Source organism: Sarcophilus harrisii, chromosome 1, assembly GCF_902635505.1.
Source record: "Sarcophilus harrisii chromosome 1, mSarHar1.11, whole genome shotgun sequence".
NCBI lineage: Eukaryota > Metazoa > Chordata > Mammalia > Dasyuromorphia > Dasyuridae > Sarcophilus > Sarcophilus harrisii.
In genome coordinates, this window is record NC_045426.1 from 317,123,088 (window position 1) to 317,137,993 (window position 14,906).

The 14,906-nt window shown below is 39.9% G+C and overlaps 1 protein-coding gene across 4 annotated transcripts in view; it reads left to right on the forward strand.

Moving 5' to 3' along the window:
• The window catches only part of C1H9orf24 (chromosome 1 C9orf24 homolog), a 51,505-nt gene extending 37,899 nt beyond the window's left edge, over window positions 1–13,606 (forward strand). For 2 of the 4 annotated variants that reach the window (XM_003761772.3, XM_031945437.1), the window contains 6 exons: window positions 6,323–6,470; window positions 8,549–8,664; window positions 10,472–10,547; window positions 10,914–10,980; window positions 12,857–12,952; window positions 13,449–13,606. In XM_003761772.3, the coding sequence (XP_003761820.1) occupies window positions 6,323–6,470; window positions 8,549–8,664; window positions 10,472–10,547; window positions 10,914–10,980; window positions 12,857–12,952; window positions 13,449–13,590 (645 nt within the window). In that variant the 3' untranslated portion in view covers window positions 13,591–13,606. Of the gene's footprint in view, window positions 1–6,322; window positions 6,471–8,548; window positions 8,665–10,471; window positions 10,548–10,913; window positions 11,114–12,856; window positions 12,953–13,448 lie in introns of all 4 variants that reach the window. The other 2 variants (XM_012543037.2, XM_012543036.2) reach the window with 2 other exon arrangements.
• The last annotated feature ends 1,300 nt before the right edge of the window (window positions 13,607–14,906 follow it).

Sequence of the window (14,906 nt, forward strand, 5' to 3'; positions counted from 1 at the left end):
CTACTGGATGCTTGTTAGAAGAGAACAAAATTCTGGTAGCAGAGACCGTTGACACTAGCTTCTTTGCTAGGAGAGAAATATTTTTGCTGATTGACTGGAGAAAGGTTGAAATAACTACTGGATGCTTGTTAGAAGAGAACAAAATTCTGGTACTGTGTGAAGAACTAGTGAGGTTTATCTCATGTTATCTACAGGCTGAAAGGCAACCTTTTAGAGGGATACCTCTCTGACTCAAGAGAGGGGGAAAAAGGGGGGAAAGGCAGTCTTTCTATATCTGTCTTCTTGTATGCTATATTTTTGTTTTGAGAAGAGGATTGGAGCTAATAGGATAAAGCAGAATTCTTTGACATTTACAGATCTAAGGAGTTTGGCAATTCTCTGGCTTATGGCAGCTGCTTGACACTATAATGGTGTAATACTTTCTCAACACCCTGATAAAAGTGGCTGTGAATTAAAAAAGCTTGTTACTGCTTCATACATAGAAGAGGATTGCCTTTGCCCAGCAGAAATGTGTCAAGGACTTGAAGGGTAGCAACTAGCAGAAAAGCACCTTTGTGTGTAAAAGATTGTTCCTGAAAGGACCAAGGACTTCAAGACTTGTAGTCCAGAATTTTGTGTTGCTCTGGGTACATAGATTTCTGCACTATGTATCTCCCTGCTAGATTTCTATAAATGTGTACACATTCTCTCCCTCAAACATAGTGTACATTTGTGGGAAAATGTGACACAGTTTTATGGGTGGATGATAATATTTTTCATTATTCCTGTTTTTGTCTTCCTTTGAGTAAAATCCATTATTATTTCTGTTTTTGTTTTCCATTGAGTAAGTATTATGATTGCTTCTGCTTTTGCTTTATAATTAAGTAAATGTTTTTTTTAATTTTTATGTTTGAGTGAATGGTGTCATGGTGACTCCATGGTGTCATATGATTCAAATGGGAATCATACCAATGGGGACTCAGACGCTACAAGTGATCATATATTAAGACATGTCCATTTATTTCTATAATTTTCATGTTTTTTAAAAACAAATGATTATTTAATTTTTCAAAAGCTTTTTCAGCATCTATTAATATAATTAGATTGCTATTATTTCTGTAATTAATGAGTCTATACTTTTCCTTATATTGAACCAACATTTCTGGCATAAAAACAAGCTAGTTATAGGATGCTTCATTTAAATATATTGTTGAAGATTCTTTGGTAATATCTTTTTTATATTGATACTTATTAGATATAGATTTTATATATTTTGATATATATCAATTTTACATTGATACTTATTAGATATAGATTTCTATATATTAGTCTATAGATTTCTTTTTCTGTGCCATTTCTCTTTGATTTAGGAATCAAGACCATATTTGTGACAGAAGGAGTTTGAAGAAGAATACATTCTTTTCCTATTTTTGCAAATAGTTTATGTAATATTAGAATCAATTGTTTTTTGAATATTTGATACAATGTTCTTGTAAATTCCCCTAGCTCTGGATTTTCCATTCTGTGAGAGCTCATTTGTAACTTGTTTAATTACTTTTCTAAAATTGTATTAAATTCTCTATTTTTATTTTCCTAATCTGAATATTTTATATTTTTGTAAATATTCATTTATTTCTTCATCTAAGTAATCAGTTTTGTTGGCATATAAAATAATTTCAGATCATTTTCTTAATCTTCTTTTCATTTATGAATTTTCCTTTTTCTTTTTTGATACTGATCATGTTTTTCCTCTATCTTTTGAAGAATCAGAGTATTTGTTTATTTATTTCATTAGACTTTTTTAAAGCATCCTATTTCTGTCAATCCAGTTTTCTTTCAATTTTGTTAATCTTTTCTTTGATTTTCAGAATTTCTCTTTTGTCATTTACTTTTCGGGGTTTTTTGACTTGTTACTGTCCTTGTATTTTTTTAGTGGCAATCCTCTCAAAGGGCATTCAACTTTTTCAAACTTTTGTTGATGAAATTGTTTAGTGATATATATTTCCCTCCTAAGGACTTCTTTGATCACATCTAAGCTAATAATTTTCCTTCCAGATTTTTTGGGCAAAATAATTTCAGATAGTTTTCTTAATTTTCTTTTCACTGGTGAATTTTACTTTTTCTTTTTTGACACTGATCATCTGTCTTTCCTCTATCTTTTGAAGAATTTGTTAGTGTCCTTGTATTTTTTTTAGTGGTGCAATGCTCACTTAAATAACATTCTACTTTTTCAAACTTTTATTGATGAAATTGTTTCGTAATATACATTTCCCCCCTAAGGACACACACACACACACACACACACATATATATATATATATATATATATCTTTTTTATTTTCCCCAGTTACATGTAAAAACATTTTTTGGTTATACATGCACATTCATTTTTAACATATTTTCCTATGAATCATGTTGGGAGAGAAAAAAAATCAGAACAAAAGGGAAAAACCACGAGAGAGGAAAAAAAGAAACAAAAGAAAATGAAAAGAAAAAGGTGAACATAGCATGTGATGATTTACATTTAGTTTTCATAGTTCTCTCTCTCTGGTAGCTATTTTGACAATGCTATTTCAATACATGTAAGTTGTTTTTTTTTAATCCTATATCTTCTTTTTGTTCATTTAAAAACATTTTTCTGAGAAAGGGGTTTATAAGTTTCATCAGATTGTCAAAGGGGATCCATGACACACACAAAAAAAGTTTTAAAAACTCTTCTACAGCTTTTCTTTCATTATAATTAATTTCATTTCTTCCAGGTACTCTTATAGTCCTTGTAGCAATCTATTTTCTTCTTTTGGGCTTTGCTCATATTTGTTGTATATTGTTCTCCTCTTTGGGGTTTTCCCAGACGTATTACATTTTTCACAGTATTTGGTAACTTATTTTGTTCACTTCTACCTTTAGCCTCAATTATTTACTTTCCTTTTGGGGCCAGGACCAGGTTCCACCCCTCCCACACCCTTGACAAGGTGGTGAGGATTTGTTGGTTCTGCTCTAACTCTCCTGGTTACTTACTGGCTTCCACCCTGTGTATCTGGACTCAGAAGGCTGGCAAGCTTCAGTTGCTAGTCAGCGTTGCTAGTCGGGTGGAAAGAATGCTTTGTAGCTAATGTTTTAATAGTATAATCTTCATAAATACCTTTGCTTTGTAAGAGCTAATTGTTTCTATGTCAATGAAAGCATACAAATGGCTCATGATCTATGGAGTATTAAAGGGTTACCTTTTAGAACCCAATGGAGCAGTCATCCCCTTTGAGGCCCCAATCTTCGGAGTCAGTGAGTTACACTTATAGGGAGTGCTATGCACAGATTGTCAAAAGTAGGGCACTTGAAATTTCCTAACCACTACATACATTTTTCTGAATTAGAATTTAGCTATTCCTGCATCCTGATCTGTGCAAACTTCAGGGCTTTCTTCTCTAGCTAAGTGAATATTCTACTTGTCCTCCCAAAAAGCTGGAATTAACCAGGAATATCTAAAAAATTTTTGATTATATGCTTCACTAACAACCTTTCCCATGCTTAGGGTCTCTTCTGTTGGCAGTGAATGGCTTGCTTGAAGATTACCTCTTGGGGGGTCTCCTCATATCTTCTGTAGATCATTCTTCCTTTTTTGTTTGTGGATATTAGTTTGATTAGCAGAGTTTCTTTTTTTTATTTTTTTTTTATTTAATAGCCTTTTATTTACAGGTTATATGCATGGATAACTTTATAGCATTAACAATTGCCAAACCTCTTGTTCCAATTTTTCACCTCTTACCCCCCACCCCCTCCCCTAGATGGCAGGATGACCAGTAGATGTTAAATACATTAAAATATAAATTAGATACACAATAAGTATACATGACCAAAACATTATTTTGCTGTATAAAAAGAATCAGACTCTGAAATATTGTACAATTAGCTTGTGAAGGAAATCAAAAATAGCAGAGTTTCTTTCAGGCTGTATGACAACTTCTATAAATTTTTGGTTTAATCTTTCATTGTTAGTATTCCATATTCTTTCTCCTTTGTCTAAAGTTTTGATATATGGATTATACAATCGAGTCATCACTGGCTCTGCCCTCCAATGTGCAATGGAAAGAAAGCTGAATTTGGAAGCTCCAGACCTGAATTCCAATACTAGCTCTGAAATTTGGGTAAATCATAACCTCTCCATGCTCAAGACTTTCTCCTCAATCAAATAATGGGAATTGACTGAATGTCCTTGAAGGTCCCCTTCGGCTCAATCTCTGTGATCCTTCCATTGTGTGTTATCAACCAAAGAGTTTTGTATATAATGCCATTTCATCAATATACTATTGGATTGTATTGGTTAAAAAAAGAGAGAGAGAGAGAGAATGGGATAAAGATTTAGTCCTTAGAACATGAGTAGATATATTCTTCCTAATCAGTGATAAATATACAATATCCTCTGCCTGGGTTCATTTGAACACAAGAACTTTAAGAAACTATTTTCTAAAATGCTCTAAATCACTATTGATTAGAAAAATGCATATTAGGACAACTCTGAAATACCACTTCACACCTTTCAGATTGGCTAAGATGACAGGAAAAGAAAACAAAAAGTGTTGGAGGGGATGTGGAGAAACTGGGACACAAATATATTGGTGAAGTTGTGAACTGATCCAGCTATTTTCAAGAACAAAATGTCCAAGGAAAAAAGTTCTCACTCTCTGTTCTATGACTGCTATTTTCTCATAGGTTGCAGTTGCTACAATCAACAGCTCTGAGATTCAGCTTGTGTGAATTTCATGGACAGCCTCATGTCATGGTCACCTACCTGGTTACTTCCATCTCAGAAAACTCATTCACCTTAGATCAAAATATAATATTTACAAAAGAAACAGAGGTGTTGTGTTTGGGAACATGCTGGGACTGGGTGGAAGATAGAACCCTGTATCCCTCCCCAACCTGGCAGATCCCAGCAGTTATCCTCCCTTGACAACCAATTAGAAAGGGAAAGAGATGTCACCTGCTTGAACTTTTGTTAAAAAAAAAAAAATCAGTGTTTGTATTTTTAAAAACAATTAAAAAAAAAAAAAAAGCAAAGAGGGCCCTGTTCAGGTTCTCCTTTCAAAGCAACCAACTCACTCTGATTCAGGGATAGGGAAGACATCAGCCACCACAGAGTCCAGAGGGCTGGGTACCAAAGAGAATATACTGTGCCTGGTATCTGATTCTGTCCCAACGGCTTCTTCCTCCTTCACTTAAAGCTCAGTGTTCTTTTTGAGAAACTCAAAGACTCTGCTCACAAAACCTTGTGGGTAATGTAGTTTCTCAGCTGGAAAAAGCAAGCAGGTTCCCCAGTCACAGGACTGTTTGCACACCACCTACATCATTTCATTTGATCCTTAATTCTCAGGTGTTGTTTTGTTCAGTTATGACCCCTTTGGGGCTTTACTTGGCAGATACTGGAATGGTTTACCAATTCCTTCTCCAGATCATCTGACAGATGAGGAAACTGAGGCAAACAGAGATTAAATGACTTGCCTGGGGTCACACAGCTAAGAAGTGTCTGAGGTTGGATTTGAACTCGGGATTTGACTCCAAGCCCAATGATCTGTCCACTATACCAACTATAGCTGCCCCTAAATACAATACTCCAGATGTAGTCTGAACTGGGGCAGAGGAGGGCAGCGTAGGACTATTATCGCTCATTTCTGGCACTAAGTTTCTATTTCTGTTATGTCACACTGCTGATTCAGATGCAACAATTCATTAAAACCCTCAGGTGTTTGGGGTTTTTTCCACATGAATTCTTTATCTTAAATTAGGCCTCTCATCCTATATTTGTGCAGCTGAGTTTTTGAACCCATATGTAGGACGTGGTGTATATCTCTAATAAACTCTACTTTCATAGTTCCAATTACTCATTCCAGTGTTTTAGGATGTTTAGAGCTCCTAATTTTAATTTCCAATATGTTGACTTTCTCTAATGCTTCAAGGAGGGTAGCTTGGGGGGGGGGGCATTGAGAAGGGGAGAAGTTTGAGGTTACTATAATGATCCAGTAGCAGAAGGAAGAAGTTGGGGTACTAGAAGGAGCCATGTGTGAGGAGGATATTAGGAGAAAGGATACTTCAGAGAATTGAATGGAAGACAGGGCAAAATTAGGAAGGGAATGATAAGAGAGAGGATGACAACTGGGACAGGAGGAAACACTAAGGGGAGACAGTTGAGCTCAAGATGTGACACTGTGGACTTTGTCTTTATCTTTGACCTGAGAATTGATTTTCCTGCTCCCTCGGATGTGGACCAGACAGTCTCTGCTTTTGGGTGTAAGATCCCTTATTCATATATGTGTTATTTCTTCCCCTCTCTTCCCTTAACAATGTCCAGGGCCTCAGAAAACCAATGGTGGAGAGCCATGTCGATCAGCAGTCTTTGGAAAAAGTGGTGAAGAATGCTGTAGAGGATTATATCCACAAGCCTCCTGTGACTGGAAAGCCCTACATACCACAAAAGTATTGGATTCCTGAAGCTGAAGGTACCTATGACTCTTGCCCTTGTAACCTACCTGGTTTGATTAGAGGGAGATCAGTGTGAACCAACCACAGGAAATACTTCATGAAAGAAAATTTGAGCAAGAACCTGGGCTGTCCAATAGGCATTGGCTAGGTAAAGAGAGAAAAGGAGAGAAAAAAGTTATTGGCCACCGGGAGTGGGGGGGTGTCTTTGGTCATATTAACAATGGCCTAATCATCAAATTCAGAGGCCTTTTTCCTTGACTTCTCTGTGACATCTAATGCTATTAATGCTTCATTCCTGAAACATCCCTCCCTTGAGTTCTGTGACACCGAATCCTTCTAGTTCTCATCCTGCTCATAACCACTGCTTCTCTTTGTGTCCTTTTCTGGCTTCTCTCCACCCTCTCGTTTTATTTTTCTACTTAATTAATACATTAATAATAATTTATAATTTACTATTTACTTTGTTAATGTAGTCATGCCCCAAGATTTTATCTTCATTTATCTCCTATTTTTCTTCTTTAGTCTTCTACCTTGGTCAACACATATAATGTCTTAGCTTTGATTATCAGAATCTATATGGATGACTCCTGAATTTATTTTTTCATCCTGATTTCTCCTAAACATTTCTAATGACTACATGGACATCCTACTACATGGATATCACCTGGATGTCTCACTGGTCTCCTAGTTCAATATAGTCATCTTTTTCCTTCTCTTTGTGTCCTTTTCTGGCTTCTCTCCACCCTCTCGTTTTATTTTTCTACTTAATTAATACATTAATAATAATTTATAATTTACTATTTACTTTGTTAATGTAGTCATGCCCCAAGATTTTATCTTCATTTATCTCCTATTTTTCTTCTTTAGTCTTCTACCTTGGTCAACACATATAATGTCTTAGCTTTGATTATCAGAATCTATATGGATGACTCCTGAATTTATTTTTTCATCCTGATTTCTCCTAAACATTTCTAATGACTACATGGACATCCTACTACATGGATATCACCTGGATGTCTCACTGGTCTCCTAGTTCAATATAGTCATCTTTTTCCTTTCTGGCTTCCTTGTTTTTTTTTTCTTCCTTGGTTTTGTAAAGACACCAAGATTTGTTCATTCATTTAAGTCCACAATCTTCCCTAACCCCCACTACCAGCTTCCCTTTCCCATATCCAACAGTTTCCAAGTCCTGCTAACTTTTCTCTTATGATTTAAAGAAAGTGACATATATGTAGGGGCCCCTCAATTTCAGAATGAAGAGTTTTAATCTATCCTAGGTACAACAGGAAATCATTTTAGACAGGCAGCAATCAGAGTGAAATGCTTTTGGAAGATTACTTTGGGAGCACTATGTAAGATGGTCAGAAAAGAGAGAAAGGAGGGGAGATAAGTTGCAGGGATATCCATTAGGAGGCTCTTGCAATAGTCTCAGGAAGAATGGAAAAGAAAAGGAAGGAAAGAAGGAATCCAGAGACTTTTAAAAGAAGAGTTCACAAGACTCAGTGACTGACAGGGTCGGATGAAATAATGGGATATGGATTGTGGGAAGTGGGATAATGGGAGATATAGTGGATGTGGGATAGAGGATGTGATGTGATGGGATGGGATGGGATTAAAGGGATCACAGCACAAAAGAGAACCAGAAATGATTCTGAGATTTTTTTGAGCTTGGGGAATTTGAAAAATGGGGTTGTTGGGGATGGGGGTAGTTAAAATGATTAGAATCTAGATAGAGAACCTAACCACTTGTGGGAGGTGGGGAGAGGAGGAATTGGATAAGATTCGGCTTTGGGACTGGACAGTGTTCTAGGTCCAAAAAGGTCCCTGAAAAATATATATTCTGAGCCAAAGATATCTAAATTCTGCGTGTCCTCTTGTTTGGGGTGTTTGTGACACCCCAAAATAAAATCTTGTCCTGATCCCTCCTCACACCTGGAAAGAACTACTAAAAACCTGACCTGGGAGGGTGTAGTTATTTATGGTTGACTCCCAACCAGGAAAGAACAAAGAAGGGAGGTTGGAGTCCTGATTAGTGGTGGGCAAGTGGGAATGACATGCTTTCTATCTCTCCTCATCCCTATTTGTCACGACCTAGCAGAGAAATACAAACCAACCTTTATTAGTGGAGACAGGTATGCAACGGGGAAGACAGGACCGTACAACAACACAGGTTGGAACAAATATCCTACCTGTCTTCCAAGACTTCCAAAGGTATATCTTCAGTTGGCACAGCATGGGCAAGTATGGGGGTGGGAAGAGGGTGAGTTGTGCAGGTAATATTTCCCTTCCCTCTCTCCCTTGGGTGGTCTCTGCCTTTCATCCTAGCATCATGTGTAAAACACCCCCATTACAGCATGTTGCCTCCTCTCCAGGCTCTCCTTTTAAAAAGTAGAAATCATGAAATCCTAGTACTCATATCATCGCCATTTTTTGTCAATGCATCTAGGGATGCTGTCCAAGTCAATGTTCTAAGTGCTATAAAAAATATGGAAAAGTTGGATAGGACACAGTTGCTGCCCTCAAGGAATTCAGAGTCTAGTTGGAAAAGATTAAAAAAAAAAAAAAAAACTTTCAAAGTTAACTAATAATACTAGGAATGTTTTTAGTGCTAAATGAGGAAATACAAATATCAAGGGCATTTGAATTTCAAAGGGGGAAAGAGATTACCAAGAGCATGATGGAGGTTGTCAGCTATAGGAAGAGTTGGTAATTAACCTGGCACTTGCATGGCATGGGAAGTTAGTGGGCAAAGCTGAGAAGCAGACTGGTCAACCAAGCATTGACATGAGTTTCCTCTTCAATGAAGTTCAAGTTCAGATGGTGGGAATAAAGTAGAGAAGAAATGAATGCCCACTGTGATTTATTGCTAAGTAGTTGGGTTAAAATTAGTAGTTGCTAAGATCAAGAATGTGTACATGTTGTTCATATAGATGGATAGTGCTCTGAGGACAGAAATAGTTTCATTTTTGTTGAATCCATACCATAACTCCTGTCATGTACAAGACAACTAATGTTTTATTGTGGGTTCTAGTGTCCCCCATGTCGGGGGAACAAGGATGGAATGGATATTCAAGAGGAGGAATTATGCAGAGAGTTTACCTTAAGTAGTCTACCCAATTCTGAAAAGCACCTTGTGCATCGTTAGTAATCTTTTCCTAAGTGACCTAATTTGGGGATGGGAATGTTTAGAGTTATTTTGATTAGGGAAGGAGTATGGTACCTGGAGGCAGAGAGTGACCCTGGCAGGCCTAGTCAGTTCCCTTCCTGAGGCCCCATTCCTCTATTTCCTGAGGACCCTATCCCTCTCACAGTCCTGAAACCCAGAGACCCCCCTCCCTATAATCCTCTATGATGCAAGTAGAATAGGCAATGTCCTGCCATGCTATCTCTGGCAGTGAGGAGATTTGGGACCATCGACAAGCCAGGTGGGATTATTATGAGAGAGAGAGAGAGAGAGAGAGAGAGAGAGAGAGAGAGAGAGAGAGAGAGGAGAGACTCTGAAATGGGCTTTGCTCCAGGAGGACACAAATGAAAAATGGATCCATATTCCAAAATCCCTCATTGAGAATGTTGAAGGAGATGAAACAGGACAGAGGACACTTGTTCTCAGGGAAATTCTAAGAGAAAAGATCAGAGAGGAAGGAAGTGTGCTCCACCATTAGGCTTGTTCTTATGAAGGACCCATCTCCAACACAGCCCAGTGGAATTAGGGCAGGAAATGGGCCAGGATATAATTACCTAAGAGGAAGAAGACAAAGAGACTGAAGGGAGAAAGGTGAGGAAGGAAAGAGATATGAGGAGAGAAAGGATGGGAGATGTTTCTAGGGAACTAAGTGAATACACAGAGAAAGTAAGGTCAGGGGCCCTAGAAAAGACTAGGAGCTGGGACAGGGTGAGGGTGGGAGGGCAGAATGATCTGAGGGACTGCCTGGGATAATAGGAAGTGGGAATCACATTTGGGTCCTGGCCTTTCAATATTTTTCCCTATGGAGTCTGAGACAGCTTTTCTTTTCTTTAGGAAAATGGGATGGAACCAGCGACTCCTGGAACCCCTGTGGATGGTCCCCCTAAATCTGAGCGCTTCAACAATTATGGTAATTTTTCTTGTATATGGGTGTGAAGGCATGGATGGGCTGGGGAGGTTCTGGAGGTATGAAGAGATTATATAACTCCCTCCTCCCTTCTCCTTCCCTGTTTGTCTCCCTGACTGTTGCTGTAACTCTCCTTTTTGTGACCTGTATTTTATCTCTCTTAATGCTGTGTCTCCCTGTCTCTTGTCCCCTTTTTACTTTCCCCCTATTTCTGGGCCCCGACTGTCCCCGTCTTGCACTACATCAATCTCCCTCCACATCCCCATGTTTCTGCCCACCTTTTTCTGTCTGTATTCTCTCCTTGCATTCTCTGTGGGTCTGTTCTCTCTCCTATTTCTGTCTTGCATGTGGCTCTCTGTGTCCCGACAGAGCGAGAGGTGATGGTCAACATGCTGAACTCGCTGACCAGGAAGCAGCTGCCGTCCATCCAGCCAAGGTACACCGTACCTGGCCGTTTGCCATTCCAGGGATATGACAGCCCCTGCACAGGCCGCCATTACTGCCTTCGAGGCATGGAGCTCTATGTCACAGAGGCGCCCATCAAGGAGTGCCATCTGACCCAACTGACTGTAAGGTTCTAAGAGATCCTCTGGAAATACCCTGCAGTGGTGATCACTGTGGAGGAAATTCAGTGTCCTCATGTGGAGGAAAACTTGGAGGGTGGCGAGCAAATTTAGCATTGCCTTAGAACTAAGAGGTGGGGGGATAAGATGGGCTTGCACGGAGGCAGAAGAGCAGAGAAGATGGCATCGGGGGCCTTCCAACATCCTCAACCATCTGTCCCTCTCTTGTTCATTCTTAGCTCAGACCAATCCTATTTGCTCTGGGAGGCCCAGCTTTGCCTTTTCAATCCAGCTCCAGGGCATCTTAGTTCCCCCCCAGAGTTTGGAAGAAGGAGAGGATACAGCCATGAAGAGCTTCCAGCCTGGCTACCTTCCTCTCTCCCTAGCCATCTTTCTCTAACTTTTAACAAATTGATATCCCTGGGCTTATAGAGAGTCTGGAATAAAGAACATCCTTAGCCCTTAATGAAAGCTCCCTCCTGGGGTGAGATCCTGGGGAACTGGAGGACTCCAGAGAGACCCTGAACCTGAAATCTTGCCCCACTTCTAGAACTGACTTGTGACTGCTGGAAACATGGTGTAATGGAAACAACATGAGATGATCAGTCCCAGCTTTTCTCCTGATCTGAGTGATATTGGGAAAATCATCTAATTTCTCTGGGTCTTACCTAGTTCCCTCATTTGTAAAGTGGAGCATCAGGACAAGTTGGTTTCTTAGCTTCCTTCCAATCTAAATCCTATGATCCTATATGAAAGTCCCTGAAATGGAAAGGATAGCCACAATTCTTCCAGCCTCTAGAGAGAGGTGTGGGGAAGAAACAATGAGGGTCATAATTCATTACATTTATTTTTTATTTTATAATTTACAAAGCACTTCCATTCATATTCTCACATTGAATTCTCACCATAACCCTGGAAAGTGGTCAGGGCAGGGAATGGTTACTCCAATTTTACAAATAAACAGGTTCAGAGAGGGGAAGTAATTTGTCCAAATTCACACATCAGTAATAGTCCAGGTCTTCTGACCACTAAAAATGGTGGTCCCACTAAAAGAGCAGCCTCCTAACAAAACCGTTAACTTAGCTGTATAACTTCAGGTGGATTTCTCCTCTCTGAATCTCTTTTTTTTCCTCACTTGTCACATAAGGAATTTAGACTAAATCATTCCTAAAGGTCTTTTTCCAGACCTGAATTTCATGATCCCAAAAGGAACAGCAGTTCATCCCAAGAGCCCAGAGAAATCTGGTTTCCCTGCAAGTATAACAATAAGGCTCCAGGTTGGAGAACATCCCACAGAAACCACTGCGACATTTGATCCACATTGTTTTAATTTCTGGGGCTTTCTGAGGTATCTTGACCTATGTTGTAGGAAAAACAAAGAAAGAATAGACATAACCTTTGTCTTTGAGAGGGAGTTCAGTGTCTGGTCAGGAAGATAATCTGGGGTACAGAACAATATAAAGTCATTTGTAATAATTGTTAGAAGAAAAATGCCCTATATGATCAGTGGAAAGGAAGAAAACAGTGTAACTTGGAACAGTCAAGGGAGGCTTCTTGAAAGAAGTGGACCTTGAGCTGAGCATCAAAGGAGACAGGTAGGATTTGGATAATCAAATAGGTACAGAAGTCAACAAGAATCAAAAGTTGACTCACTTTGGTCTGCACAAACCTGCATTTGAGGAGGAGAAGGAACTGGAAAATGGTACTCCAACTGCCTAACCTTAAGGCCCTTTTCCTTTTCCCTTACAGGAGTATCAGGAGTATACCACCCCTCAACCACAGGCCAGGAATGAAATGCATGATCTCAAACCTCCCTCCCCGACTGTATGACTTTGAAAACGTTAAGTAAGTGCACCTGACCTCTTTGGTGGGTGGGCGTTCCCTCCCCTACCTCTCTTTGGAGGTGTCTCCCTCAGCTTTGTGCTTTTTTTGGTTAGGAACATTTTATATCTAACCATGGGAGGGGACACCATTGTCTTAACAGGTGTGGGTCAAGGCCGTTCTAGGGGAATGGGATCCTGAGGACACAGGCTTAAGACCTCAGAGCTGACTCATGATTAGGGCTGGGGATAATTGGATGTAGAAGTTTGAGAATGTGGGCTGAAATCAGGAAATATCCCATCTCCTCTTCTCACTGTGTGTTTTCTGACTCTCCCCCACAATATCTAGGTCTCAGAGTGGAATGTAGGGCAGGTTAAATCATTGACTAGAGCTCGGAGGCCCACACCTTTCCCACCATAAATATGAACCCGGGGTTAAGGGGTTCCAGAGGTCATTTGTGTGAGGGCCAGAGCATCTTTTTGGATGGGATGGCTGCTCCAATTTCCTCTCACTCCTGCAGGTGGAACACCAGTCACTTCAAGTTTATTGGAGGACCCCAGAGAAATCATTTTGTCATCCATCCTGAGTTTATGTCAGAGAACTGCTCTGTCTACCGCTATTGCCAAGCTATGGTCAGGGCTAAAGATGAGGTGGTTAAATAAACCAAATTCCATCCCCCCACTGTCTCTGGGTCTACTTCTTCTTTGTAGCCCCTTATTCCACCCTCCCTTAGATCCCTCATTCCCCCGAGAGATTCCAGTCACATCTCTGAGATACTTGTGAAGGGGCTTGGTCATTCCCCCAAATCAGGGCCAGAGAAGGGTGGAAAGCAGCTCATGCTGGCTCACTCAGTCCAACTGTGGGACTCAATCTAGTTCCACTCAGCAAAAGTGTTAAGCACCTACTCTCCCCTGGACATCGAGGTGGTACAATGGATTGAACATAGGGTCTAGGGTTCAGTTCAAATCTGGCCTCAAGACATTTCCAAGGCAAGGCACTTAACTCCTTTTGCTTCAGTTCCTTATCTGTAAAATGGGTATACACTGGAGGAGGAAATAGCAAAATATTCCAGTATATTTGCTAAGAAAACCCCCACGACAAAAACCATGTGGTCCCCACATGGTCTTTGGAGACTAATGGACTTTTGCTTCTTGGCTGCTGTCCTCCAAAGCCTTCTCATACTTTCTTACACCCTAGCTTTCCCATTCAAATTTAAATTTGTCCAGTCCAAGAACTTTACCTTCCTCTCTCCATCCCCTTCCACCATGGCATAGAACTGGGAACAGGAGGATCATGCAGTGAACTGAAACTGCAGGAGCCCACACAAGGAATAGGAAGAGGGCACTGGGAAGGCTGAGGGTGAGTTACAGGAATATTTAGTGTACTTTCCAGGGACCCAGGCGGCTTTTTTTTAATCCACCTGTCAACAAATGTCTGAGAGCTAACTATGAGCACAGCACCATGGGATCACAGGAAGAGACTTTTTAGAGGTTAAGAAAGCTCAGGTCCAAGGAGTGAAGTTAGTTGCTGAAAGATGTCAGATCTTCATTGTCTGAGGCAAAATTTAAATCCCAGGTCCTTTGAGTTCAAATTTAATACTTTTTCCATTATAGCAAGTTTTTGTGCTTACATGCTGTTCTATGCAGATGAAAATCCAATCTTCCCTCCTACCTCAAGGCTTGACTTCTCCCAATCTAGGTTCTCTCCCATCATGTTTCTCCCTAGTTTCCTTCTGATGACCCCACTCCTGGCTCAGTGTCCTCTCAATCCTGTACTCACCAGCCCCACTAGGATCACAGTCTAGCATCCCTGGTGCCCTGTCTCATTAAGCTCAAAGATGCTTCTGGCTCCCCTCCAAGGATCTATGAAGTAAACAAGAAAGGAAGAATTCAGCATAGGGACATGGCCCAGAAATCTTTCCTTAATACAGATTCTATAATCTAGCCTATCAAAAGGCATCTATCCCTCCCCCAAAGAA